General features: G+C 50.2%; 1 protein-coding gene and 1 pseudogene across 17 annotated transcripts in view; both read left to right on the top strand.

The window, feature by feature from the left end:
* Positions 1-27039, top strand: part of MAP4 (microtubule associated protein 4) — a 190106-nt gene extending 163067 nt beyond the window's left edge. For 3 of the 17 annotated variants that reach the window (XM_032867912.1, XM_032867911.1, XM_032867915.1), the window contains 11 exons: positions 7801-7907; positions 8689-8904; positions 11805-11988; positions 12554-12613; positions 12727-13019; positions 14458-14571; positions 16529-16621; positions 22386-22467; positions 23968-24080; positions 25934-26123; positions 26261-26476. In XM_032867912.1, coding sequence (XP_032723803.1) covers positions 7801-7907; positions 8689-8904; positions 11805-11988; positions 12554-12613; positions 12727-13019; positions 14458-14571; positions 16529-16621; positions 22386-22467; positions 23968-24080; positions 25934-26123; positions 26261-26268 — 1460 coding nt within the window. In that variant the 3' untranslated portion in view covers positions 26269-26476. Of the gene's footprint in view, positions 1-7800; positions 7908-8688; positions 8905-11801; positions 11989-12553; positions 12614-12726; positions 13020-14457; positions 14572-16528; positions 16622-22385; positions 22468-23967; positions 24081-25933; positions 26124-26260 lie in introns of all 17 variants that reach the window. The other 14 variants (XM_032867916.1, XM_032867914.1, XM_032867927.1 and 11 more) reach the window with 9 other exon arrangements.
* LOC116873825 lies at positions 1016-2332 on the top strand (annotated as a pseudogene).
* Positions 27040-27270: the final 231 nt, after the last annotated feature.

The following is a 27270-nucleotide window of genomic DNA, read 5'->3' as shown; positions in this document are numbered from 1 at the left end:
AGGTGCCTCCCCCCTCAAAAAAACAAGGAAGAAGAAAGAGAAGAGAAGGAAAAAAAGAAAAAACTAAAAGCCTACTTTTTCTTGCCAAAAGACCAGGAAAGAGGAAGCCCTGTTCCTAACCATAATCAGCAATAGCAGTGGGCTCATTCCTGCTGAACAATGCTCACAAGGGCCTACCTGTTGCCCATTCCACACCTGACAGCATTACAATACGACCTATGCCTCATCCTCCACCAGGTGACAGTGCCAGTGACACCCACAGGCCTGGTATCTTCTAGCTTTCTGTCCAGGAGCAGAAGGGTGAGAGATTATCTCCTGCAACCTTATCTCCAGCAGCAAAAGGCCAGGTAAGTGCTTCTTGCTTCCAGCAGTTCCTGCAGAGATAAAACACAAAGTCTGCCAGCACCAGGCAGCCAGAGAACAAGTCAAGAGAAACTATATTCTACAGGTCCAGCATCACTCAGCCCCCACCTAGTGAAACCACCTGGCCCAGGGAAGTGCCTTCAAGCCCTTGTTAGAAGTACCATCAGAGACTGAATGACAGTCTTTTGCAGCCAGAAGAACACAGCAGGCCAGAATTGCATTACAAGGGCTCTGGAAACTAAATTGTCATTGAAACTACAGCCAGAACATGCACCCTAAATTTAAACAATGATTAACTGCTAACATAGGAAATTAGGACTTTTAAAGCAGCCATTATAAAATTGCTTCAGTAAGCAATGATGAATTATCTTGAAACAAATGGAGAACTTTTAGAAAGTATCAGCAAAGAAATAGAAGTTACAAAAAAACACAAAATGGAAATTATAGATAGGAAAAATAAATAATCAAATTATAGGGGCGCCTGGGTGGCTCAGTGTGTCCAGCCTCTGCCTTCAGCTCAGGTCATGATCTCAGTGTCCTGGGATCAAGCCCCATGTTGGGCTCTCTGCTCGGTGGGGAGCCTGCTTCCTCCTCTCACTTTCTCTGCCTGCCTCTGTCTACTTGTGATCTCTGTCAAATAAATAAATAAATAATCTTTTTAAAAAAAATTATAAAACGTGTCTGATGGGCTCAGTAGTACACTGGAAATGTTAGAGAACAGAATCAGTGAACTTGAACACAAATCAATAGAATTTATTCCGGCTGAACAACAGAGAGAAAATAGACTGAAAAAATACTACAGCTCCTCAGAGACTTTGGGGACAGTAACACAAAATCTAACATTCATATCATTAGAATCCCAGGAGATGAGAAAGAATGTGAGGCTGGACAGCTAGTGGAAGAACTAATGACTGAAAACTTCCCAAATTTGTCAGAACACCTAAAGCTGCAGATTCAAGAAACTGAATGAACCTCAAAGAGAAAAACTCAAGGAAGTCTCCGCCAAGACACATGATAATTAAATTCTGCAAACTAAAGACAAAGAAAAAAATCTTAAAAACAACCAGAGAAAAATTATGCATTAGCTGCTGGAAATAGCAGTTCAAATGACAGCGTGATTCTTACCAGAAACCTTGGAGGTCAGGAGGAAGTAGCACATTTTTCAAGAGCTAAAGGCAAAGAACAGCCAACTGCAAGTTTTATATCTGGGAAAACTGTCCTTCAGGAATGAAGGGAAAGTAACTACATTCTTAGCAGAAAACTAAGAGCATTGTTGCTAGCAGATCTGCCCTTAGAGAAAGACTAAAGGAAGCTCTCCAAAAAGATAAGATAGCATAACTGGAGGAGGCTTGGAATTTCAGAAATGAAGGAACAATGAGAACAACAGAATGGGTAAAAATAGAGGTAAATATAAATGGACTGTCCTCAGGAATTCTAAAAATCGTATTTGATGAACGAAACAAAAATTAGAGTACCATCTGATGTGCTCAGTGTATGAAAAGGAAATACTTAAGACATGTTTAAAAGCAGGGAGAACAAAAGATCCTAAATGGAAGTAAGCAAAACCGTACACTCAAACGCAAATAGTTAGAACGGGATTTTACAAAAATGTTCAAGTATCATCTTTTCCCCTCAAGGAGCCCACAGGAAGGCAAGAGAGGTAGAGGGAACAAATTAAAAAATAAGAAACAGACCCATCCTCCATGCCCACCGTGCTCCAGTTTCTGCTTGGATTTAGCCATGGTGACAACGTACCTGGCTCAGAACCGTGGCATACCGGACCTGGCTACAAAACTTGAAGAAACTAAAAAGGACTTGGATGCCAGGAAGAAGCCCCCTAGTTGATGGAGAGGACTCTAGTGCTACTTCTGCGTCTTCCTATTCTGCTGTTCTTGAGGGCCTCCTTACCATCTGAACCACTATTTTGTTTGAAATTCCAGCCTCTGAACTTTTCCTTTCCACTAGATCCCGCCTTGCCTGAGAACACAAATGGGGCCACAAAGTTAAGAAGTACGCTTTTCTAACGTCCTCACGTCTTCCCTGCCTCCTCCCAGCCACTTGAGATGCCGAAGAATTATAGATCTGTGAATGTGACCTTTAATTAGTAGTCTCTTCCTTCATTCTTTGGGATTTCTACTACCTTTTTCCTAAAGAAAAATTGATGAGTTTTATGTAGCTGCTGAGATTTAAACAAGGCTTTTACAGAATGTAGCAATTATAATGGATGTTTAAACATTTGGTACTAAGTTCTGCTGTTTTGAAATAATTAAAATTAAAGCCCCGGGGGGGGGAACAAATAATAAAATGTCAGTGTAAACCTTAGCCTGTCTGTAATTACTTTAAATGCAAATAGACTACTACAATTAAAAGACAGAGATTGGAAGAACAGATTATTTTAAAATGACCCGAGTACATCCTCTCTACAAGAAACGCATGTCGATTATAGAGACCATAAGTAGGTTGAAAGTAAAAGGTGGAAAAAGATATATCCTGTTAATGTTAATTTTTTTAAAGTGGCTATATTAATATCAGACAAAATAGACTTCAGAGCAAAGAATAAAGAATCAGTGCATCAAGAAGACAGAGCAGTTCTGAATGTATATGCACCAAAAGCAGAGCTGCAAAATATGGGAAACAAAATGGTAAAGCTGAAAGGAGAAACAGATCTATAATTATGGTTCAGGAGTTCTCCATCCCACTCCAAGCAATTGATCGAGCTATTGGACAGAATATTAGCAAAGATAAAGAATAACTTAACAATAATAGCATCCAGTTGACATTTACAGAAATTCCACCCAAAATCAGCAGAATGAAAGCTCCCATGGAACATTTGCCAAATCATAACATTTGATGAGTCAAAAATGAATTTCAGTACACCTAAAAGATTAAAATCAGGGGCGCCTGGGTGGCTCAGTCAGTTAAGCATCTGTCTTCGGCTCAGGTCATGATCTTGGGGTTCTGGACAAGGAGTCTGCTTCTCCCTCTCTCTCTATCCCTCCCCTAGCTTGTGCTCTCTCTCTCTCTCTAAAATAAAATCTTCAAAAATTAATTAATTAGTTAATTTTAAAAGATTAAAATCATACAGAGTATGTTACCTGGCCATATGGAATCAAATTAGAAACCAGTAGTAGAAAGACCACAGGAAAATCTCTGATCATTTGGAAATTAAGAGTATACTTCTTAATAATCCATGGGTCAGAGAGGAAATTATCACAGGAAAATTTAAAAATAAAATGAGGGGGTCTGGCTGGCTCAGTTGGTGGAGTGTGTAACTTTTGATCTCAGGGTTGTAAATTCAAGCATCACGTTGGGTGTGGAGATTACTTAATTATTTTAAAATCTTTTAAAAAAATGAACTTCATGATCACAGGGAGCTGATGGAAGTGTTGAATTACTGTATTGTACACCTACAAATATATTACACTGTACGTTAACTAACTGGAATTAAAATCAAAACAAATTTAAAATGAACTGAATAAAAACAAAAGTACAACATCAAAATTTGTAGAATGCAGCCATAGCAGTGCTGAGAGGGGAACTTATGGCCCCAGGTGCTTAGAAAAGAGAAAAGATCTCAAATCAGTAGTCTAAGTTGCTACATCAAGAAACTAGAAAAAGAACAAAATAAATCTGAAGCAAGCAGCCATCAGTGCAATTGTAGACAAGAAAATAACAAAGGAAATGTATTAAATCAAAAGCTGGTTCTTAAAAAACACCAATACAGCTGGTAAACCTGGAACAAAATTGACGAAGCTAAAAAGAGAGAAGACACAAACCACTAACAACAGGAATAGATAGGGGATATTACTACAGCTATTCAAAGGATAAAAGTGAACACTAGGAGCACATTTACACCCCCAGATTCAATAACTTAAAAGAAATTTCTTGAAAAGCACAGATTACCAAAACTCAACCAAGGTAAAATAGATAACCTGAATAATCATTAATAAAATTCGATTTTTTATTTAAAAATATCCTGAGAGATTCCCTGTAGGGGTTTACTTTACATTTAAAGAATAATTAACACCAGTTTTACACATTCTCTTCCAGAACATATAAGAGGCAGGAATACTTCTGAGTCATATTATGAGGTATGTATAAAACCAGACAAAGACAGTACAGACTATTGTTTCCCATGAACTTAGATACCAAATATTAACATCATACCCAGCAATATATAAAAATTGCAAACAACAGCCCAGTAGAGTTTATTCCAGATATGTATGGCTGGCTCAGTCATCAAAAACCAAATCAATGTAGGGGTGCCTGAGTGGCTAAGTCAGTTAAGTGTCTGCCTTCAGCTCCGGTCATGATCCCAGAGCTCTGGGATCAATCCCCACTTTGGGCTCACTGCTCTGTGGGGAGCCTGCTTCTCCCTTTCCCACTCTCCCTGCTTGTGCTCTGTCTCTCACTTTCTCTGTCAATAAAAAGTAAAATCTTAAAAAAAAAAAAAATCAATGTAAATCCGTATCAGCAGTCTAAAATTTCATAAGCATAGAAATACATTCAACAAAACCCCAACACCCATTTATAATGAAACACTCATCAAAGATTAGAGGGAGAATGTTCTTAACTTGATCAACTTCCTTATCTACAAAAAAAACCTATACACGCTTAACAGTGCAATACTGAGTGCTTTTCCCCATGACACTGGGAAAGAGGCAAGATGCCTGCTCTCACCATTCCTGCTTACTGGAATTCTGGAAGTTCTGATTAGTGCAGCAAAGTAAAAGGGAATAAAAGGGCGTTTAGATTAGAAAGGAAGAAATAAAGATGGCTCTCTTTGCAGATGACACGACTGTCTGTATAGAAAATTCCAAGGAATCTACGAAAAAAACTCCTAGAACTACTAAGTGTTTCAGCAGGGTCACAGGCTAGAATTAACTGCATTTCCACGTACTAACAGTGACACCATCTTCATAAAAATCTTGTGCCTCAGTGTTTGGAGCTGCGCTAGGTGGACAGTGAGTGAAACTGTGGTGGAGATGTACCAGGCAGTATGGTCAGTAATAAAGGGGAACGAACCCCTGATCCATGGAGCAACCCCGATGCCTCTCAGAAGCATTACGCTGGGTGAAAAGAAGCCAGACACAAAAGAGAACATACTGTGTGATTCCATTTATGTAATAATCTTGAGATAATGTTCTAGAGATAGAGAGCAGATTAGTGGTTGCCAGAGATTTAAGGATTAGAAAAGGAGGGGAGGGGATGGCTCGAAAAGGGTGGCATGAGGGAGCCCTGTGGTAATGGCACACTTCTCTGTCCTGATTGTTAGGAGTGGTTATGTAAAACTGCACGTGCTGAAATTGCATGGCACTGTGTGTGTGCGTGTGCACGTCTCACGAATGAGTGCACGTGGAACTGAACACATGCAAGTAAGCTCTGCGGATTGTACCGATACCCATGTCCTGGTTTTAATAGCGTGCTGTACTTCACAGGGCTTGGGGGGAGGCGAGGTCAAGTGTACACACATTAAGTTCCTTCCAAAGGCCTTTTTAAAATGCACGCAGAAGGGTATTTGCATTAGAAACGTACCTTGGCCCCCCATCCCTTTTCTAGACAAACGTATTTCTTACTAGTTTTGTATTATCTTACTATTCTGCGCCTTACTTCTTTTCTTCACTTAATAGAGATGGTTCCATATTGGCCATGCTTTATTTTTTCAGATGCAGAGATTGCGTTGGTATTTCTGCCACAGTGCTGAAATCATGTTTCTTTTTTCTTTTTTTTTTTAAAGATTTTATTTATTTATTTGACAGAGTGAGATCACAAGTAGGCTGAGAGGCAGGCAGAGAGAGAGGGGGGAAGCAGGCTCCCTGCTGAGCAGAGAGCCCAACATGGGGACGGATCCCAGGACCCTGGGATCATGACCTGAGCCGAAGGCAGAGGCTTAACCCACTGAGCCACCCAGGCGCCCCTGAAATCACGTTTCTGTGAACAGACTTCCAGGGTGTTTTCGTTCTGTCCTATTAGGAACGTGTTCTGATGAGGACCTTGACACGTTTGCAATTTTGCTGGTGTGTGAATACACCTCTAAAATATATTTCTGGGGGCATCTGGGTGGCTCAGTCATTAAAGCGTCTGCCTTCGGCTCAGGTCATAATCCCAGGGTCGAGCCCTGCATGGGGCTCCCTGCTCAGCAGGAAGCCTGCTTCTCCCTCTCCCACTCACCCTGCTTGTGCTCCCTCTCTCGCTATGTCTCTCTCTGTCAGATAAATAAATAAAATCTTAACAAGTAAGTAAGTATTTTAAATACATTTCTGGAAATTGGATATCTGGATTAGAATTTAGCTACATTTAGTCTTCAGAGACATCGCTAGATTGCCCTGCACAAGAGTTGTACCTACCATTCCACACACTTAGGCGCGCGACAATCTCATTTATCCCCACAGGCTGTTTTCACGTTGTAGGACTTCTGACAATATGTTAGGTTAAAAATGACATCTCAGTGTGGTTTTAATTATCATTTCTCTGAAAAATTGGGCACCTTTTGTTACTTTTTAAAAATTTTTATTTCTTCTTCTGGAAGCTGTGTTCATAATCATTGGGCCATTATTCCAGTGGGTTGTTGGCTTTTGTGGGAATTAGTGATTTGTAGGTGTAATTTATATAATAAGCTGTTTGTCTTTGATATGGTGTTCAGTTTTTTTCCTATTTGTCTGCTTCCTGACTTACTATTTTTTTTTCCCACATTGACTTTTTAAAAAATTTTTCCTTAGACCGATCTTCTGTGCCTTCGGGATTTTGTGCCACTCAGAAAGGTCTTCCCCACACCCAGGTTATAAATTTCGTGGTATTTCAGTGCATTTGGGTGTAGCCCTATTGAAATCTGGAGTTATCTCCCCACAGTGGTGCTGCTGGGCCCAGCCTTAGGCATAGACTTTATTTCTGGCCTTGGGTCTGATTTCATGGGTCTCCTCGGGCTTGTTGGAAATCTGGGTCACTGCTAGAACCAGATCAAGTTAATCTCACATCCTCCATAAAGTGGTGCTTTACAGGGAAAGGAAGTAAGGGGAGGACATTGGATGATCTTCTGGCTCATATCCCATCTTCAGCAACCTTTATTCCAAGAGATAAACTCTTATAGAAGAGGTTATTGTCCCATGTGCTCTGGGAGTTAGTGCTTAGGTGACAGAACCCCTTTGCTGGTCTCCAGGGAAGGGAAACCAAACTTTAAGGGCTGTTGCCTCCCATTGGTCATTTGTGCAAATCCCACTTAGGTTGCTTCTCCACAGGGACCAGCTGCCTGAATCTCTGGAATCTAAAACGGCCCTGTCACAATGAGAGGAACTTGGGAGTCCTGTCCACATTTCAGAGCACAGCCCTGTGGATTTTCTTCAGAATGCAGTGCTAGTCAGTGGTCTCTCTCTCCTAAGACTTGCTTTTTCTAAATGGGTATGAAAAACATCTGCTTAGCATGACTTTACCCCCACTTAGGAATAAGTAAGCCAGAAGAAGGCCGGCCTGCGGGGAGTGTGACCGGAAATGACATCACCGCCCCTCCAAACAAGGAGCTCCCACCAAGCCCAGAGAAGAAAACAAAGGTAGGCACCAGAGTGGTGGGTTATCTTCTCTGGCTACCATTTTTTAAAACCCTATCTTCTGCTATTATTGCTTGAATCATGAAAGAAATTTCTTTTTTCTGAGCTATTAGTAGGCCTTCTCCAATTTTGGACATTCTTAGAAAATATTTTATATTCCTATTGTACCATAGTAGCCTAACTCAACCCTTACAGTCTCTGCCTTTGACCCCATGATCCTATGTGTAGAAATGTTCTGTAGGGCTGATTTCTACTCCCCCTTACAGCAGCAATAATGGGATTTTGCAGAACTATTCAGAAATAGATTCTGTAATCTTTGCTTGTAAAAAGGGAACTCAGATTTTTAAGGTGGATCAAAGCTTCAGGCACTTTCACTGGTGCTCATTGGCGAGTTCAAGTGCCATACTTCATCAAGGCACAAATAATGACCATTTAATCACCTGCTAATGACTTTCTTCATAGAATTTTTGCAGCCACCAAAAGTTAGTTAATTGTTTAAAGCATCACTGAATTTAAATCTTCAGGCACCAAACTGCTGGAATTTGTGACGTTTGTCATTAAGAGTGAATTCCCAATTTTCTTTATCTTTCTCATGGCTTCTTTTTATCCCTTACTGAGCTCAGAAGAACAGAATGCTGCTTTTCAGTTGCATATATCCTCATTGCTTATAATTTTACTTTGAATTGTGCAATTTATACATTTTTTTAATTTGTTTTTATTTTTGTCTGTGTGTTTGATGTTGACTTTTTAAAAAAAAAAAACAAAACAACACATCAACTTAAAGCCTTTGGCCACCACTCAACCTGCAAAGACTTCAACATCGAAAGCCAAAACTCAGCCCACTCCTCTCCCTAAGCAGTCAGCTCCCACCACCTTTGGTGGGTCGAATAAAAAACCTATGAGCCTCGCTGCAGGCTTAGTGCCGGCTGCCCCACCCAAACGCCCTGCTGCCACCACTACCAGGCCTTCCACCTTACCTGCAAAAGACGCAAAACCCAAGGTAAGTAGCCACCTAAGCCCTGTGCCAGGGAGATGTTTTCCCCACAAGGGTCCCATCACTCTCATTGCTACCTGGCAGTGTAGTCAAGCTGGTGGAACTGGGGGAAGGGGAGAAAGGTCACTTGCAAATCTTGGGGGCTCACGATGCAGCCATAACATCTGAAGGCCTTTTAGACTTTGTACCTTTCCTTTCCCTGCTGGGAGGCAATACTGCATCTGCCTTCTTTTCCTTTCTCCCAGCTCCTCCTTAGTACTCTTCCCGGTTTGAGCACTTATTAGCCAGTTTGCCCTCCTCCACAGACTGTCACATACTCTTTTTGGGTAGAGTTCCCACATCAGATACCTCAAATTTGCTTCCTTATCTCTCTCTTTAATCGTCTGGCAGAAGTGAGTTTTGCCTGTTACTTTTTGGAATAAGGTCTTCTAGCTGACCTCTGTACATTGCAACAACATGTGACAATTTCCTTTGCTTTTGACACTGGGCCTCTCTCAGTACGCTCCCCCTGCAGGTTTTCAGTTTCCCAGGTCACCCACACATAGCTGCTTAGAAGCTGGTCAATTTGGAGCAGAAGTAGCTCCAACAGGATCGTTCTAGAATGGCCTTTGGAGTCTGTGGCTGCCTTCCTTAACATCTTGTTTCATTTGAGAAGGGCCTTTCAGTCAGCTCAGTGTTACTGGTTATATTCATGGTGGGCGGTCGTTGCCAATGTTAAAATGTATTGTATCGTGTTAGTGTATCATGTGATCTTGTAAAGAAAATCGGTGGAACCTAGGAATTGTAGTCTAGGTTGGAACCTGGCCAAGAAACTGAGAAATCCTGTCACAGAGTAAGAATGGTAAAATATATAGCTTTCTGACCCTCCTCATTTACCCAGTTGACTACTTTCTCGATCGTGAGAAGACAGTATATTAGCATGAGAGGGCAGAGGAAGGGCGACTGGAGCCCTGGCACCCAAAGTCCTAGAGCTGATGGAAGCCGGTGTGGGAAGGGGGTGTCTAGTGAAATTTCACTTTGCAGTAATAATCATCATGAAAATGTCCTCTACTGTTTCCTTTATATAAGCTAATTCCTTTGTCTCTCTGAACAACCCATGATGTGGGTATTAGTATTCTCATTTTATAGCTCAGTGAAATAACCTTCCTAAGGTCCAGTGCTAGTAAGTGGCAGAGCCAGTATTTGAACTTGGGACTGACTCTAACAGTGATGCTCAGGGCCTCTGTCAATATTCTTCTTTCATAGCTTCTGCCGTTCAGCTTTCAGACAGCATTGTGAGAACAGCTGACCTTTTTGAAAAGCTGATCTGCCTTCCAGTTATTACCGCTGTTTGTTTTTTAAATAAGAAACAAGATGAAAATATTTTGGGAGCTTGATTAAAAATTAAAGTCTAATGAAATTTATTTTTATTCTTATTTTGGTAGAAAGATTGAAGAAGCAGACAAAGGGGAAAAAAACTTACTTAGAAAAAATAAGTAGATCCAGGATTCTGGTAGAGAAGAAAACTGAGATTGAATTCTCAATTCAATTCTCAGTTGAATTAAATCGAGAAGGAGGAGCCTAACTGCAGTTAGGAAAGCGGGCTGGTTCTGTCGCTTGCCAAAGCCAGGAGCCTAAGTCTGAATCCAGGGTGTCACATTTTTTTAGAGCTTTCTGTCCCTTATACCTTTTTTCCAACTTAACCACTATTACTGACAAAATAAGACCCTACTAGATTATTCTGAATCATAGCCCGAATGTTAAGAATTTGAAGGAGACCTCGGAGAATGTCTGGTTTATACCCAGATCTTCAAGCCGATGGGAGGGATCCCTCTGCATAAAATCCTGTGATCTGTTCTGAACAGACTGGCAGCTGCAGCCAGTTCCTGCCATGCTCAGGGACTTCATCTGTAGAAATGGTCATGACCCTGCTCTTCCAGGACTTGACTTTAATTGGATGCCAGCCCTTACATTTCTGAGCACCCTCTTGGCCAATTATCCATTTAAGCTGTATCGTGCTTGTCCCCACCAGCAGACGGCCCTGTGTGGCCATTTCTTGTGGAGTAAAAGAGCATGGTGCGCTGTGTCTATGATTTGGTTTATTCTCTTGAGTAACTTGGTACTTCTGTTCCCGTAGAAACCGGGCTAGATTGATTCCTCCCCTTCCTTACTAGTGAGGATGTACCCAGCTTCCCTGGAAGAGGAATTGGGGTGACCCAGATGCACTTGCGAGACTTTTCCCTTTTGCTCTCAGTCACAGCTGGGACATCAGTGCTTCTCCTCCCGTCTGGTGGTCAGGCCTGCCTCCTCCAGTCCCTAACACTGCATAGCACCAAAGCTGGTTCCCAGAGATCCTCCGTTTGATCTCCTTTTTCCAGCTGAGGAAGTAAAGCCCAGAGAGGCTCTGTGATTTGCCCAGGAACACACTGTGAGCTGGGGTGTGAGCTGGGGGCCTGACCGGGGTTAGAGCTCAGGCTTCTGATCTAACTGGTGAGGGCCAGTGTTCTCGCCATTTGCAGCCCTCACCCCGCATTCACAAGGTGCATCTTAGCCAAAGGAATGCCTGAATTCGATTGAACTTAATCTTTAATTTTTTATGTTATGTATTTATCTATCTTTGGTCAAGTGATTAAATTCTGATGTATTTAATGTATTTAATGTAATACATTAGATCCTGAGACAAGCTGTATCTGTGATGTAGTATCCTTTTCCGGTTTGTTCATTCTCACTGGTTCAGGCTGGATTGGGATAGTTAGGCTCCCTGTTTGCTGACTCCAGCTGACACAGAGCCCTGCACAGCCCATTTCTATGTTGTCTGAAGGACTTAGATCTTAGAGCAGCGTAAACTTTTGCCGGTTTTTGGTGTCCGCCAACTTCCCAGGGCTCTTGCTGACCTGCAGTTCTTCTCCCCACTTCCCTGTTACCAGTCTGCTGCAGAGGCAAAGGTTCCTGAGAAACGAACCTCACCGTCCAAGCTGGCCTCTGCTCCAGCCCTCAAGCCTGGCTCCAAGAGCACCCAGACTGTTCCAAAAGCCTCAGCCGCTGCCAGTCCTGCCTCAGCTGGGCCAAGCAGTCGAAGCCCCCCAACGCCTGTGCCCAGAAGGCCCACCAGTGAGTCCTGTCACCCTTCATTCCTGCGGGAACCAGTGGGGAGAAGGGTGGGGCCTTGGCTTTGCCCCCGTCAGTAGCTCCAGCCAACGTCACAGAAAGCCATGCACCCCTGTTTGTGCACTCATCCTTCATGGGGTACATTGAAAAGTGGATGTATATTCAGAAAATTCTCGAGTGAAAGGAATTCTTAGGGATTCCCAGGTAGGATTTACTCTTCCTTTCTTAGTAACTTCACAGCGCTCAGCACATCATGGTCCTGGGCGGACATGACAGGAAATAGATGGTTCGGTTCCACTGGCGTGTACTGATGACCCACTTCTGAGGCCATGCGGCAGGCATTGGCAAGCTTGTAGAAAAGGACAAGACAGAGTGGGTGGCCGTGAATGCTCCAGAGGGCACAGTCTGGCTGATTTCCTCCTCGTTTAGTCCCAGTGACTAGCACAGCCCATGGCCTGAAAGAGACATTCAGTCATTGTTGAATGAATGAATGAATCTCAAGACTGGATGAGCCATTCACTAGGTCACTTCGTAAGCACTCAGTGTTAAAACATGCATGTCTGTGCAGCCATCAAGACCGAGGGAAAACCTGCAGACATGAAGAAGACAGCTACACAGTCTGTGCCAGGTAACACCCCGTGCCCTACTTCGTGGAACCCTAAAATAAACCCCTGCCTCTCTGTGGCTCCCTTTTGCTCTCTCCCCCTGACCCCGTGTCCTCGCTCACTCCTACCTTTGCAGCTGACTTGAGTCGCTCCAAGAGCACGTCCACCAGCTCCGTGAAGAAAAGCACCACTGTCCCTGGGGTCGCCCCTGCGGCAGGGGTGGCTCCCAGCCGAGCCAAGCCCACACCCACCCCGCCCCGGCCCTCTGGGACGCCTTCCTCAGACAAGAAGCCCACATCAGCCAAGCCCAGCTCCTCTGCCCTGAGGCTGAGCCGCCCGTCTACCAACACTTCTGCCCCTGATCTGAAGAATGTCCGCTCCAAGGTTGGCTCCACAGAAAACATCAAACATCAGCCTGGAGGAGGCCGGGTGAGTCCAGGGAGCTGGGGGTCCTCGGCATGCCGGCCCTAGCTGCTTCCACTGCCACACACACACACCCGCACCCACCCCCCGGCTGTCCCCCAGCGTGTCCTCACATCAGCCCTGGGTTCCCACCAAAGAAGAAGGGCTGTCGGGACATTGGATTCAGTGCCAGGGACTTTCAGCCTGGGCTCCAGGTCCCAGCAGCAGGCTCTTAATTCCCATCCCCATCAGAGGGGCTCCTGTTCTGTGTTGTGGGGTTTAGGCTTAGATTTTGTTTGGAGGCAAAAGGGTTCTTCCCCTTAACAAGACAAGCAGAGGAGGACTGTGAGATCCTGTGAAGGTGAGAGACTAAATGTGCTCCCCACCCCTACCCTGTCTGAGCGGCAGGACGTGTAGGAGGTGGAAGCTTTGATGTGGGGAGGGGAGCCTTCTTCCTGGAAGAGGAAAGAGTGTCCTCTTGCGGCTGTGGCTGTGACTGGGGGGACTCGCTGCTGCAGGCCTCCCACTTTCCTAATCAGAAGGGCTGCCACAGGGGGTTGTGACAGAGGATGGCAGGGCAGGCCCTGGCGCTTCATGCTTCAGGATTTTCTGGTGGCATCCACCGTAGAATTAGCAATGGTCAGCTCTTTGCAACGGCGGGACTTTGGTATATGGAAAGGTGGTGGCAAAAGTCCCAGTCCAAGTCCTTGGAACGGGAACCTTCTCATTTCCTATATCATTCTCTAGCAGTAAACCACCACCCCTCCCACTCAGGGTAGGGTTTAAAACTCAGGTTTAATTTGCTTCAACCCCGAGCCTGTAAATAATTGAAAACAGGGTCCAAAATGAGGCAGAATCCTGGTACTTTTGGAAGACAGTCATGGCAAACTGAGGTTAGTCTGGAAAAAGGGCCTGAGAGTTGTTTTGGCTAAGAGGCTGCGGCTCTGGTGTACCCAGACTGTGACCCATCTCCCCCTTCTGGACTCTTTTTAGCCTTTCCTTGGGCAAACAGTTGCAGGTGGTCTTGGTGGAGAGTTGAGTGACTCGGCCTGGTGATCAGATTGTTTTCTCTGTTCCAACATAGCTGAGTGGTGTGACACTCCCATCCTCAGTAGTAGTTCCTGTGCACTACGTACGGCAGCTTGCTTGGGGTGAAGACATTTGAGTGGGAGAGCATCCTGATGGGAAAACACACACTCCAAAGAGAATCACTAACTCAGGCCTCCTTCCTGCCTTCTGTGAATGCTATCTTGAGCTCTTCCTTGGGTCTCAGGGCTGGACTGCAGCTCCTCCCCCTGGCTGGTCTACCCTGGAAACTGGTGGTTTTTTCCTAGGAGCACAGGGTGACCTGCTTCTGCCTGGTGGCCTGGCCTGGATTCGAGTCCCCTACAGCTTTCTTCCCTTCTTGGCATTTGGGCTCTTACCCTCTTGGTTTGAAATGTGCCCTCCCTTTATCTCCATCCAGGCCAAAGTAGAGAAAAAAACAGAGGCATCTGCTCCGGCTCGAAAGCCTGAACCTAACGCAGTCGCTAAAACAGCTGGTCCCATTGCGAGTGTGCAGAAACCACCTGCTGGGAAAGTGAGTTTTATTTAGACTTTTACCTCTTGAAGGTGAAAGATGATAAACTGTTTCTTCCAGCCTGAATCACTTTCCCTTCTACTGCACTTTTTTCCTGTCCTGAACTAGTTTCTACGTTGCCCCTGCATTCCCTCCTCTTTGTTTGATGACTCAGCCATCAGAAAAATTTCTGTATTAACCCTGACAGTTAACAGAGTTGGGAGCCTATTACCTTCTGGGGAATATTTATTCAACCGGATAACATGGATCCAAAGACCTTCAGCCCCTTCCTTCCCACTGACCTTGATGTGAAACCCCACCCGTTGTGCACACGAAACACGCACACCGAGCACCTAGGTCCTGCCTCAGGGAGACATGGCATTGGTTACTTTCCAGCACCTGGAGCCCTGGTGCTTTAAAGTGACCCAGAAGGCCCCTCTCATAACATGCCGACTACAGAGATAGCTTCATTTGCTCCGGTTCCCCATGTCCCCTCCTCACTGAGGTTCGGGTGGTCATTCCCTCTGGAAACCCACTCAGCCTAGGGCTTGCACAGGTAAGCAGAAACTCTAGGTTCTTCTTCTTTGCCTCTACATCCTGAAACCAGGCCCCTCCTGCTTGCTGTGGGAACCTTCTTCCCTTAGCTGTGGCTTGTCGGTGGTCACTCCAGCCAGGGGCCGCTGGAGGGGCCTAACCTCCAGCTCTCAGGGCCCAAGGTGGGCAGTGTCAGCCCAAGGAATCTGTACAATCGGTGAGGCTTCTAGGTGACTCCTGGAGGTCCTGTAGGCCTCTGGTTCAGAGCAGGGTTTCATTAGGAAACAGTTTGCTAACCAGTTACTCATCACTGACATTGTAAAGAAGGCACAAAACTGTAAGGTATTTGGGTCGGAATTTCTCGGGGTGGATTTCTCCACGGTGTGGAAAACTCTTCAGCTTGGGGCCTGCTTCATTTGTGAAGGGCTCTGAAGCAAAGGAAGGAAGCTGGCAACTGTTTCTTTTTCAGAAGGCTCAAAGAGAATTCTTTGTTCCAGCCCTTAGAGCCTGGGCCTTTGTGTGGCTGCGTTCCAAGGGGAGCCATTCAGAAGCACTACAGTGTGCTGTGTCCAGTCCCCGTACCCCACCCCACCCCCGCCCGCCCCATAATGCATCACTGCAGCCCTGCTTGGAGCCACTTCTCCTTGCGCACAAAACTCACAGAGCACAGGATCGGGCATGTGGAGGATTGAAGGAAGTGTTTTTACCCTCTAGTTGAAAAAAATCTAGACCAGAAGTTCACCGGTCCTGTGCTTTCTCGAGCCCCGAGACTAACAGGCTGCTTGAGTGTGGAGCTGCCGAGAATGTGGCGTGTGCTCCCCCTGGCGTCCGGATTCCGCATGGCAGGCCCAGTGGCCTCTGGTCCATTTGCATTCATAACTGAGCTCTGATGTCCCTTCCTTCCTGTATCAGGTCTGTGCCCTGTGAGCCAGATGCTCGGTGCTTCTCAGAGCAGCCTTTGCCTCCCAGAGTGGGTCTGGCTGCCGCAGTTCCCAGCCCCAGCTTTAAGGGAAGGGCCAAGCTTCGGTGAGGACCAGTCCGATGAGCAGGACCCTTGCAGAGAGGAGTCCCCGGACACTGCGTCAGCTTTTGGGGAGAGAGCAGGTGGGAGGAGGAGCGGGGCTGCGCCCGGGTAGGCCTCCGGGGCCTGCTGCTGCCTGGGCCTCATGAACCACAGCCCGGCCCCAAGGACCAGCAAGGAGGACCATTAGCCCTTCTGCAACCTCTGCTTCTGTCCTCGTGTTGTCTGTTCTTGTCTTCACTCCCTCTCCCGCTTCCCTCAGATTCCTTCCCCCGTGCTTCTCCACAGCTGTTCTGCTGCAGGTGGGCCGGAGCTGTAACCCCACCCTGTTGGCCGCTGTGATCACGTGTGGACTCCCCGTGTCAGTTCTAACCAGCCCTCTCCCTTTGTGTTGTTTTTTTTTTCTGTTCTCTAACACTCCAGGTCCAGATAGTCTCCAAAAAAGTGAGCTACAGCCATATTCAGTCCAAGTGTGGTTCCAAGGACAATATTAAGCATGTCCCTGGAGGTGGTAATGTAAGTATGAGCTCTGGACAGCTGGTGTCTGAGGCACAGCCCCCGTGGGCACCCTGGGGAGAGGGCCACCTGCCCACGCTGACAGGGCCACGGCAGCCTGACCCGGGGGCTTCCTCCTAGACGCAGGCTAGCGGAGTGAGGGGAGGCCTCAGTGTCGCGGTGTGCTTAGACTGGCTGTGTCGGGGAACCCCTCAATAAAACAACCCAGTGACACCCACTTGGCATCCTCTCACCCCTCTTTCCTGTCTGCTCTCTTTCCCCGACTTGTCGCCTTTCTGAATCCTTCCTCTCGTGTTTCCTCAGCCGCTCCTTTTCTTTGTCCCCTTCCTTCTTCCATCCACACACTCCTTTATCATGCTGCCCTTCTGTGCCAGCCCTGAGCTCTGTGTGGGGGACACAGGTGGCTCCGGCTGGTGGGGGCCCTGGTCCAGCGTGAAGAACACCTGTTCGCTCTGCACGTGTCCCCGTGACTGTGCAGAGACAGGTGTGAGTCCGGCACGCGCTGGAGGGGGTTGTGTGTGGAGCGGCCTTCGCCTTCGCCGCTCCTCACCCGCTTCTCTCCCCACCGCAGAGGGAGCGAGCCCATCCTGCTCCGTCCTGCCCACTCTGCTCCTTCTCCTTCCTGCCCGGAATTGGGCTGAGTGCTGCTCTGCTCGCCCCGTTCGTTTTCAGGCTCGGTCCCTCCTGCCCCTCCAGTGGCCGTGCCATCCTGCGTGTGGCTTACCAGCACTGCCCCACCCACCCCCAGTGGCTCTGCTGTGAGGCTTCCGTCTCAGGGCATCCGTTTCTCGCTCCACACAAGCCCCCTGACTGCATCTCCTTCAAGTCACTTCCCCAGCGGTGGCTCTCCTGGCTTGGGCGGGAATGGCAGCCTGGACACCCGGGGTGGGGAGAGGCAGCCGGCTGGCGTGGGAGCTGGCCCGACAGGAGCCACTGCTGTGGGTGAAGGGTTTAAAGACAGTATCTGCTTCAGGTGATAAAGATCCCGCTTATGAGGGCCCCGGGTGGGCACCGACTTTAGCTTTCCTTTCAGGCTTTGGCCTAGATGAAGACCGGTGGGCAGGAGAGTCTGAAAGGGATCTGTCATTGTGTGTGTGACAGAAATGCACTTGGTATGGCGTGCGGTCTGTGCACGAGCTAAGGACATAGGCATCATTCGTCACCTCCTGTGCTCTTCCCACACTGCTTACACATGATTTCAAAGGTTTTTTAAAAGATGTTGTTGATAGAGAGCGTGAGCTAGGGGGAGACACATGATGACAGAGCAGGGGGGACGGGGATAAGCAGACCCTGTGCTCAGTCTCATGACCTGAGGCACAGTTCAGAGTCGGCTGCTGAACCGACTGAGCCCCAGGTGTCCCATAAACATTTTATTGTGGGGGGGGAGGCCTCCTTAGACAAGGCATCCGGAAGCCGCCTGGGAGCAGTGTTCGGGGGCGGCAAGAGGAGGGTGAACGGCCTGGACGGAAGCACTGTCCTTCTTTCCTCAGCCCCTCCATGAAGCCAGCACAGACACACGTGCAGTGAAGAAGGTGTGGGCCCGCCATGCAGGCCGAGCAGTGTCCCATGTCACACACAAACCTTGTCCCCTCCTGGATAGATTTCTGAGGCGGACACCCGAGGAGAGGCCTAGAGCAGGACCCCCGCCAGTGCTCCAGAGCCCCCCGCCACCCGTATGCACGTACCCCTTGTTGGGATCCAGGGACACGTGAGGGCAGGGAGCAGAGCAGCTTTTCCCCCAGTTGAAGATTTTGGGACCGTTTTTCTCCCATTTCACCCTCATGAGGAGAGACGTGTGTGATGGGTTCTTATAGACCCGGTGGCTGTGTCATCAGCCTCTACCACTGCCTGCGGTGGGCTTCGGGGTGTCACCGGCCAGGGTTGGTGGGGGGGCGCAGATGGTGCAAACAGCTAGAGCGAGGTGTGGGGCGTCCACGGGTGGCGGGGCAGCAAGAGGACTGCAGAGGCGGCGTAGCTTCCGCTGGGGCAGCATGTCTGAGAGAGACATGTCCTAGGTCAGGGAGGCGGCACATGCCTCCCTAAAGCATCAAGTGGTGGCGAGTAGGCAGGGGGCAGGGGGCAAGTCGGGGAGAATTATCTGGAAGGGACTGTGCCTTCTCTCCATGCCAGCCTCAGGAGGCAGAGCCACGTCTCAGGTGCAGCGGGCCTCATTAAGTGAGGGGGACACAGTTACACTTTTTAAAACTTGATGATGTAGAGAATTTTCACATACATACAAAAATAGGAAAAAAAACACTACAGTGAACGGGATGAACCTTTTACCCAGCTTCCTTTATTATCCTTGTGGCCAGCCTTTTTTTTTTAAGTGATCTACACCCAGTGGGGGTCTCAGACCTGAGACCCTGAGATCAAGAGTCGCACGCTTCATGGAGCCAGCCAGGTATCCCTCCTTGTGCCCAGTCCTAGATACATCATTCGTCTGCAGATTCTCGGTTTATAACTTTAAAAGATAAGAACTCTTCACGTGTGTACATATGTGTGTGTACGTACGTGTGTGTAGGACTCCCACTGACTGACATGTTAAACAGGTTTGCTTGTTTGAATCAGGATCCAAGTAAGGCCCATAAACTGTGATTGGTTGATGTGTCTCTTAAGTTTCTTTTTACTCTGCAGGCCCCCTTCAGGTATTTTTATGTATAAACCAAGTCGCTCGTCCTCGAATCTGGATTCCGCTGATGACAGCCCTGTGGTTTCATTTAGTGTACTTCCGTGTCCCTTGATAGTTTTTACATTGACTCAGGTTTGATCTCCCCCACCCCCAGATTTTTGCAAGACTTTCATAGGTCATGGTGGTGTTTCACATCGTGTTTCACTCTCTGGTTCTCTCTCTCTCTCTCTCTCTTTCTCTCGGGTGGCCAGTACTGAGAACCATGCGTTCAGTAGGGGGGTGCACTGTGCTCCTTCCTCCTTCGTCTGCTGGCTGGAGCATGTCTGTAAAGCAGAGCTGCCCCCTCACCAGCTGTTGTTTACCTGAGGACCAGACAAGAAGTAAACAAGTGGTGGCCTCAGTGGCAGAACGCTGGCTCAGGAAATGCGTGGGCTCTAGACCTGGGCCAGTGAGCTCCATCACTGCGTGCGGCTGTCTCGGGATTGGCACGAGATGAGTTGCCACCAGTGCTGTGGGACACATCTGTCTTGGTTCGGTGGCTGCCAGAAGTTTGGTTGGGAAAAGCACTTCCCTGTGTTCTCATTTTGAGAGAATTGCAGCCTTGTTGGAAAGAGGAGACAAAGCGGAGGCCTTTGTTTTGAGGGTGTTAAGTCCTTTATAAATGACGACTGAATGTGTGAACCACTTAGTGTCCTGTTGATGCTCGCGTCCCTTCATGATGACGCGAAGAAGAGGTGGAGTGAGGCTGGAGCCCGGGATGGCTTTGAAGAAGGTGGCCCTTGAGCTGGGCTTCAAGGGACGGGGAGGAGAAAGTGGTGGGCTTGCCAGGCGAGGGGGCAGTATGAGCAGCGAGGGACGATGGCTCACGCAAGCCGAGGGTTATGGTAAATGACTCTGTGGCCAGCCCTGGGCTGCCGGCGGGCGCAGGAAAACGCAGTAGGCATTGCACGTGTGTTCTTGGAGTACAGTCGAAACCATATTTCCTCTTGCTGACGAGAGGGAGAGGGTGCTAGAAGGTGATGTGACCCCACCAGTGGGTGTGGCACCTGCTGGCAGGCCTCTCTGGGCCCCTGCCTGGAGGACTTGACTGCAGTGGAAAGCTGGGCTCTTCCACAGAACCGGGGAGCAGCTGGGCCACTCACAGGACCCTGGAATCTTCATCCCAGAACCCGGTGCCCACCTGTAGATGAAACACAAGTCCTCAGTCCCAGTAGCGAAATGCTCACCCCTGCGGGATTCCTGTCAGATAGAAGGCTGGTCGTCCTTTGATGACTCCCCAGCGGTGAGCAGAAAGTCAGGTTAGCCAGAGCGTCGTGGAGCCTGGAGGCTGCGCCTCGTCGCTGCAGCTGTGGGCCTGGGGCCGCTGGCATGGGCTCTGCGCCCGGACACGGCCGGGCGGGGCCCGCGCCACGAGAGGGTAAGGGGCCCGTCGTGCAGGGGGTGTGAGTTCCCTGAACAGCGAGCAGAGCAGCGGAACTGAGCAGCAGAACTGAGCGGTGTTCATGTATAAATTAGCAGTTTTGGCGGTGGTGGTGGTTTTTTGTTTTAACTTTTTCTGCATATATTCTATGCAGAACGTCCTCCAGGGCCTCAGGTTCTGGTTCTTCGGGTCCTCCTGGGATCCCCTTTTCTTCTGAGCAGCCGCCTCTTCTGGGTTAGGACCGGCCTGCTCCCTCGAGTCGGGAGCAGCTCGGGCGGCAGGGAGAGCGCGGTGTGGGCTCCCCCAGCCCCGAGCCCCAGGAGCTCCACACCGCGTCTTAGTGGCTTTGTTCTCCTGTTCTGCTCCTTGACCAGGGAATCTGACTCCCACGCTTCCTTCCGGTTCAGCATGACTCTGCCTCTCTAAGCATGGGCAGTAAAAATTCAGCACCGTCTTGGGGCCACCCACCCTGTGTCCGGGCCTGCCCTTCGGCCTGGGCCTGCGTCCCACCCCCGCCCCTCCTTCATCGTGGTGACTGCGTTGCTTCCGTCACTTGTGCAAAGGGACACCGTTCAGATACTTGGCGCCTTTTCGATTATGCCTCCCCTGGATGGCCTGGGCCGTTTCACATGTTCTTAAAGTGAACGCGAAGGTTTGAGCCTCTTGATTTGCCTGATTTTGTAGGGTTTTCTGGGTCAAGTGAATAGTGAGCCATTTTCAGAGATCACTTCAAACTGCTTACGGGAAGAGCGTTGTTACTGTTTTTAATGGGAATATCCCGTGTTGGGAGGAGGAGGTGGTCAAACACTTCAGCTCGGTGGTGGATGTCTGGTTGTCACATTTCTAGAAAGGAGTTACATCCCGTGGCTTAAGAGCCTTAATACATACAGTCTAAACCTTTGGCCAGGTAACTGAAGTTCTGGGCATCCTGCTTACAGGTCCTCAGAATTGTCATGACTTCTGTTCACAAAGATACTTATTGCTGCCATGGTGGGTTTTGTTTTTTTTGTTTGTTTGTTATTTTTTAAGATTTTTTTTGTGGGGAGAGTGAAGGGTGGGGGTGCAGAGGGAGAGAGAAAGTCCTAATAAGCAGACTCCACTGAGCGTGGAGCCCAACACAGGGCTTGATCCCACATCCCCGAGATCATGACCCAAGCTGAAAGCAAGTCCGGTAGGTGCCCACCCAACCAACCGCGCCCCCTAGGCACCCATATCGCTGCCGTGGTTTTAATGGTGAAAAAGTAGAAAAAATCCAAATGTTCAATATCAGACATGGGTTCGGTTTATGTAAGATCTTAGAGAATAGATTATTATATGCGGCCCCTCTTTACAATTCTCAACTTTTGCGGGAAAACGTTTGTAACATGAATGAAGCAGGAGTACGCATGCACATCCTAGACCAATGCCTGTGTGGTCACCCAGGAGGGAAACACGCCCTGAGAAGAACTGGCAGTAGAACATGAAAACATTACTCCAGATTTTCTCTGAGCAAGGGGTTAACGGGTAAGATTTCAGGTGGAACAAAATGACATTTTAGATTTGGATCCAGACAAATGGGAGAAGAGCTGCCCAGCAGGTGCACTGTTGCGGCAGGGAGGGAGCGGCCCAGTGTGCATGGGAACCGCTTCGGTCCACCTGGGGTGTGCGCAGAGGCTGCAGGCCCTGGGATACAGCCTCTCTCTGAGGCAGTGCTCTTCCCGTGATTGGTTTCTCAGGTTCAGATTCAGAATAAGAAGGTGGACATCTCTAAGGTCTCTTCCAAGTGTGGGTCCAAGGCCAACATCAAGCACAAACCTGGTGAGTGCTGCCTCCTACACCCCAATCCCAGCATGCCTGGGGCCTGTGGTCCTGCCAGGGCCGGCTGCATGGGCCATTCCCTCAGGATTCCTGGAGCCGCCCCCGCCCAGGAGGCAGTGATGCGAACTGCGCAGTGCAGTGCCTGTCAGGGAGGGGGCTCTGGGCGCTCAACACCTCGGGGCCTCTGAGGAGGAGCAGGTCTTAAAGGCTGCCATTGTCCTGGGCATCACTGTGTCCAGCACCTGCCGCGGGCCTGGCCCTCCTGGGTCACGGGCCAAGACCTGGTGCCCAAGGAGTTGTCAGATTAGGCTCCTCTGAGGCAGTGGAACCTCGGCAGCCGGCCACGGCTGGGGGTCTCTGCTGCAGCGGGGGTGCGGTCAGCTCCAACCCTGGGTCCGGCTTCCGGGAGGCTGGGCACTGGGGCCAGTTCCCTCTCAGCAGAAAGTGTCATCATCCATTAGAGAACATGTCCTGTTTAAAAGGATCAGAATAGTTTGGCCCTTAACTCAATGTCACCTTCCCCTTTTTATCTGGAAAATCTGCTCTTGTGTGGTACCTCCCTCGCTAGTGCTGCGGACTGACTGGAGGCCCAGATTTTGCCTGAGGGGGTGAGATGGGAGGTGGACTTAAGGGCGGGGGTGAGTTGGTGAACGTGGCAAGAAGCTGGGACGTGAGCTGGGGAGACGGCCACTTGAGGGAAGCTCAGCTGCGGGGCCTGGAGCAGGGTGGATCCAGCAGAGCAGTCTGGGCCCAGATCCTATGGCCACACCGTGGCTGTGAGCTCTGAACCTTGTCCTGGTGTGTGGGCCACCTCCATGCCCCAGCCAGGCAGGAGCACTGGGCCCCGGGACCCTGTGCCTGTCCTTTCTAAACTCAGTGCCAGGACCACTCCCACCGCTCCTGCACTGCAGGAGAAGGCAGTGCAGAGAAGCCGCTTTCCACTTTCCTTCTTGTCACTACAGTGCAGCTCAGTTCAGCGGCTCAGACAGACCACAGTTCCATCCTGTCTGCCCATCACCAGCTTGACGGTGACTTTAGGCAAGTCATTCGTCTTTTCCAGCATCAGCTGTAGCAGCTGTGAAACCAGGATCCTAACCCTGACGGACAGAGTGTTCGTAGACTGAAAGGAAGCTGGGGCACCCCGTATCCCCAAGTTGGAGGGAGTCACTACACTGCCAAGAGAACCTAAAAGCACACGTCCTCGAGGCACTTTTAGATGTTTGGCTGGAGGCCATGCCTCAGACCTCTGGCAGAGGTGAGGGTGACTTTGCTTCTCTGTGGAGGCGTTCCCGCTGCAGGTGCAGATTGTCAGCCCCACTTTGAGAAGATGAGTCCTCTGTGACAGGCACATTCACTGTCCATCCTGCGTTGTCCCCAGAGCCGCTGGGAACAGGTCACGTTGGTGTCTGTACTGGGCACGCAGCAGGTCCTCGGCCAAGCTAGGATTCCTGTTCCAGCCTCCAGGTTTTGCCTGTGTGACGGGTGGTTTTTTGGTTCCAGGTGGAGGAGATGTCAAGATTGAAAGTCAGAAGTTGAACTTCAAGGAGAAGGCCCAGGCGAAGGTGGGATCCCTCGATAATGTGGGCCACCTGCCTGCAGGAGGTGCCGTGAAGGTAGCGAGTGGGGCAGCGGGGGCCACAGCAGGGGACGTTGCCTGGCCAGGGTGGGTGGGGTGGTGCAGCTGGAGTCGGGGTCCCAGCCCCTGGGTGCCTGTCACCGCCCCTCAGTATCGTCAGGAGTCCTGTGCCCCCACGCCGTTGTGTGTTCCCCGTGTTCATCATCAGTCCCGAGTGAGGCAGGAGAGGTAAAGAGGCCCCGGCCCAGCGGCCTCTGCCCTGTCCACCTGGGGAGAGACCCTCTCCTGAGAGCCGTGGCCTGCCTTTCTGAGCCCATTTCAGCCATTTCCAAAGGGCCTGTGAGCTGGCACGCTACTCCCCCACAAGGTGGGTGGTCTGCGTGGCCTGACTGTCCCTGTCTGCCTCATGAGAGGGCACATGGGGACGTGCTCCATGCAAGACTCCGCTGGGCCCGTGAGCAGGGTAGCACGGCTTCAGCCGCCAGGCCCACCCCAGGCTGGGGCTCTGGGAGAGCGCTCAGATGGGCAGGGCTTCCCATTCTCAGGCCTGGCTGGGCCTCTCCTGCCTTCCTTCCCTCCCTCCCTCCCGCCTTCCCTTCCTCCCTCCTTCCACAGCACCTCGAGACCCTTTGTGCCAAGATGCTGTTGTCCTCTGTTCCATGTTCTTGCGGGGGTAGGGGGACCTTGGGGGTAGCAGCTTGCTGAGGAGAGCTGCAGCTGCTCAGGGGAAGGGGAGCAGGGGTGAGGACGAAGAGCAGCTGTGGTGGGCCTTCCCTCCTGCCTGGCCCAGCCCAGCCTCTGTCCCAGCTTCCGTCGGTGATCCCATATTTGGGGTCCTGGCCCTGTCACAGGCTCTCAGTCATGCCTCCAGACCTTGTGAGGAGCCACTCCCTAGTCTGTCCTAGTGGGGCCTAGCTCAGGTCTTGTCCGAGGTCACGTGGCAGGTACTCTGGACCAGGGTTTGCACCTGGGCCTTCTGACCCCCAAGTCTGGTGTTCTTTATTCACATCATCTCCCTTTGTTATTTCTGGAATTGTTTTCCAATACAGAGGCCTGTCTCCTTTACTGTTGTGATTAGAAACCACTGTGGAGTCATTGTCCCCTTTTGGGCATTCTGGGGCCCAGAGGTTCCAGCTCCCCACTGGCCTTCCCTTTTCTGCTTTATTCATACTGGGTGTTCATCGCCCACGCCATCCTCCTCCTGGGAAGCCCTCGGGGCCCCAAAGTTTCCCTGGGTCACACCTCTCTGGCCACCCCTCCTTGTGTCCCCAGGCTCCAGGAGGGCGCCCAGCACAGCAGAGGCCTCCATGTCTGGAGACGGCTAGGTGAACAGGCAGGGGTGCCCCCGAGTTTCCAAGAGAGCCCCTCTGCGGTGGGAGTGGTCTGGAGTTCACGGGGTCAGAGGCGGCAGGCTGCACCCCTCTGACCCGACTTCAGGCTCCCAGAGCTCCCTGACTGGCCTGTAGCACCCCCGCTTCCCAGCCAGTTGCAGACCCATACACTAGCCATCGTCCCCCGGGTTTTTGCTAATGATCCGCTGTCACGGCTAGCTGTTTGGTGCCATCGTGGGTGAGAAGCCTGCCCCTCTCGCCTTTCACCCCAGAAAGACTTCAGGAAACCTTGCTTTTCGCAGAGGAGTCTTCCGGAGTGTGTCACTAGCTAGGCTGCACGCCGGGCCTAGGGCTGTGCTCTCCTGCTCTGCACCGGGCCAGGTCTCGGGGTCAGGAGTCGCCTCATGGTGGGGGATGGGGCGGGGAGTACCTGGCCTAGATTCTTCAGCCGGCTGGGGTCAGCGGTGGGAGGGGGGCTGTGTGTAAAACCCACCACCATCACCCATCCCACCTCCTCCCCGACTGACCCTGCACTGTCTCCCCCACTGTTTCATTGTAGACTGAGGGCGGTGGCAGCGAGGCCCCTCCGTGTCCGGGCCCCCCCGCTGGGGAGGAGCCGGCCATCCCTGAGCCAGCGCCCGAAGCTGGCGCCCCCACTTCAGCCAGTGGCCTCAGTGGCCACACCACCCTGGCAGGGGGTGGTGACCAAAGGGAGGCCCAGACCTTGGACAGCCAGATCCAGGAGACAAGTAAGTGGCTGGGCTTGGCCTGAGGGCCAGCCGGGGGCCCTGCCACTGGCTGCAAATTGAAACTTTTTTTTTTTTTTTTTTTTTTTTTTGAGTAGAGTGTGGCCTAAATTTTAACCAAGCAACCTTTTATTTTCCAGGCATCTAATGATGACATTCTGGTCTCGTCTTCCGTCCCCTGTGTTCCCCCTCTTGTGTCCCTTGTTCCCCCCTCCCTTCCCTCCTCCCGTGTCACTGCAGATTGAGACCTACAGGCTGACGTTCCGGGCAAACGCCAGGGCCCGCACCGACCATGGGGCTGACATTGTCTCCCGCCCCCCCTACTTCCCTGGCGGCCCCAGCTCAGGCCCCCGGGCCCTTGGCTCCCTCTCCCGGGCTGCGATCTAGACCCCACACGGCTTGGATGCTGGGCAGTCCTCCAGGCCCTACCCCCTTCCCTTGCCCTGCTTGCCCCGGGCAGCAGCAGACCCGCCCCCACACCTCCACTGCTCCCCACCCTGGGCCTACTCCTTGCTTTGTTCCTGTCCCATCGTTGCGCACCGCTCTGCAGATGAGGTTGGGAGGTGATGGGCTGGGGAGGCCAACTTGGGATCTTATGGGATCTAGGAGGGGGGGAACCGGATTCCAACCTCCTCTTTGGGTTTTTTGGACCAAACCCAAGAGAAACTGACATACCCACCCTCCTCGCTGGGCCCACTTGGAGAGAAGAGTGGAGCTGGACAGCCACACGGTGGCAGGATGCTGATTGCACCCCCTGGAGCCCGCTAAGCCACTGCCTCTCCCTGTGACCCTCTGTGGTGCCCACTGTGCAGGTGGGGCCAGGCACCTCTTGCTGCCCTGCCCCAAGTTAGTTAGGGGTCAGCTCGGACTGTCCTCACTGCTTCCCATACCCACCTAGCTGCTGTCACACTCTTTTTTTTTTTTTTTTTTTTCTTAATAACCTAAAAACTGGTAGAGGAGTTTTGCAGGTTGAAGCCATGTCTAAATGAAAGTCCTCAGTAGGTGTTAAAGGAAACAGGGAGGGGAGATCCTTAAGCCTCCAGCCAGGAGGTCAGGCATCAGGGGGCTGCCCTGGTCTGGGCAGCTTGGGGCCCCGGATAAGGTGTGGGCACAGCAGGTGAGGTGCAGGGGCTGTGGCCTGGTGAGCAGG

This window comes from Lontra canadensis, unplaced genomic scaffold (assembly GCF_010015895.1).
Source record: "Lontra canadensis isolate GAN:19392208 unplaced genomic scaffold, GSC_riverotter_1.0 scaffold35, whole genome shotgun sequence".
NCBI lineage: Eukaryota > Metazoa > Chordata > Mammalia > Carnivora > Mustelidae > Lontra > Lontra canadensis.
This window is presented reverse-complemented; position numbering and strand designations above follow the sequence as displayed.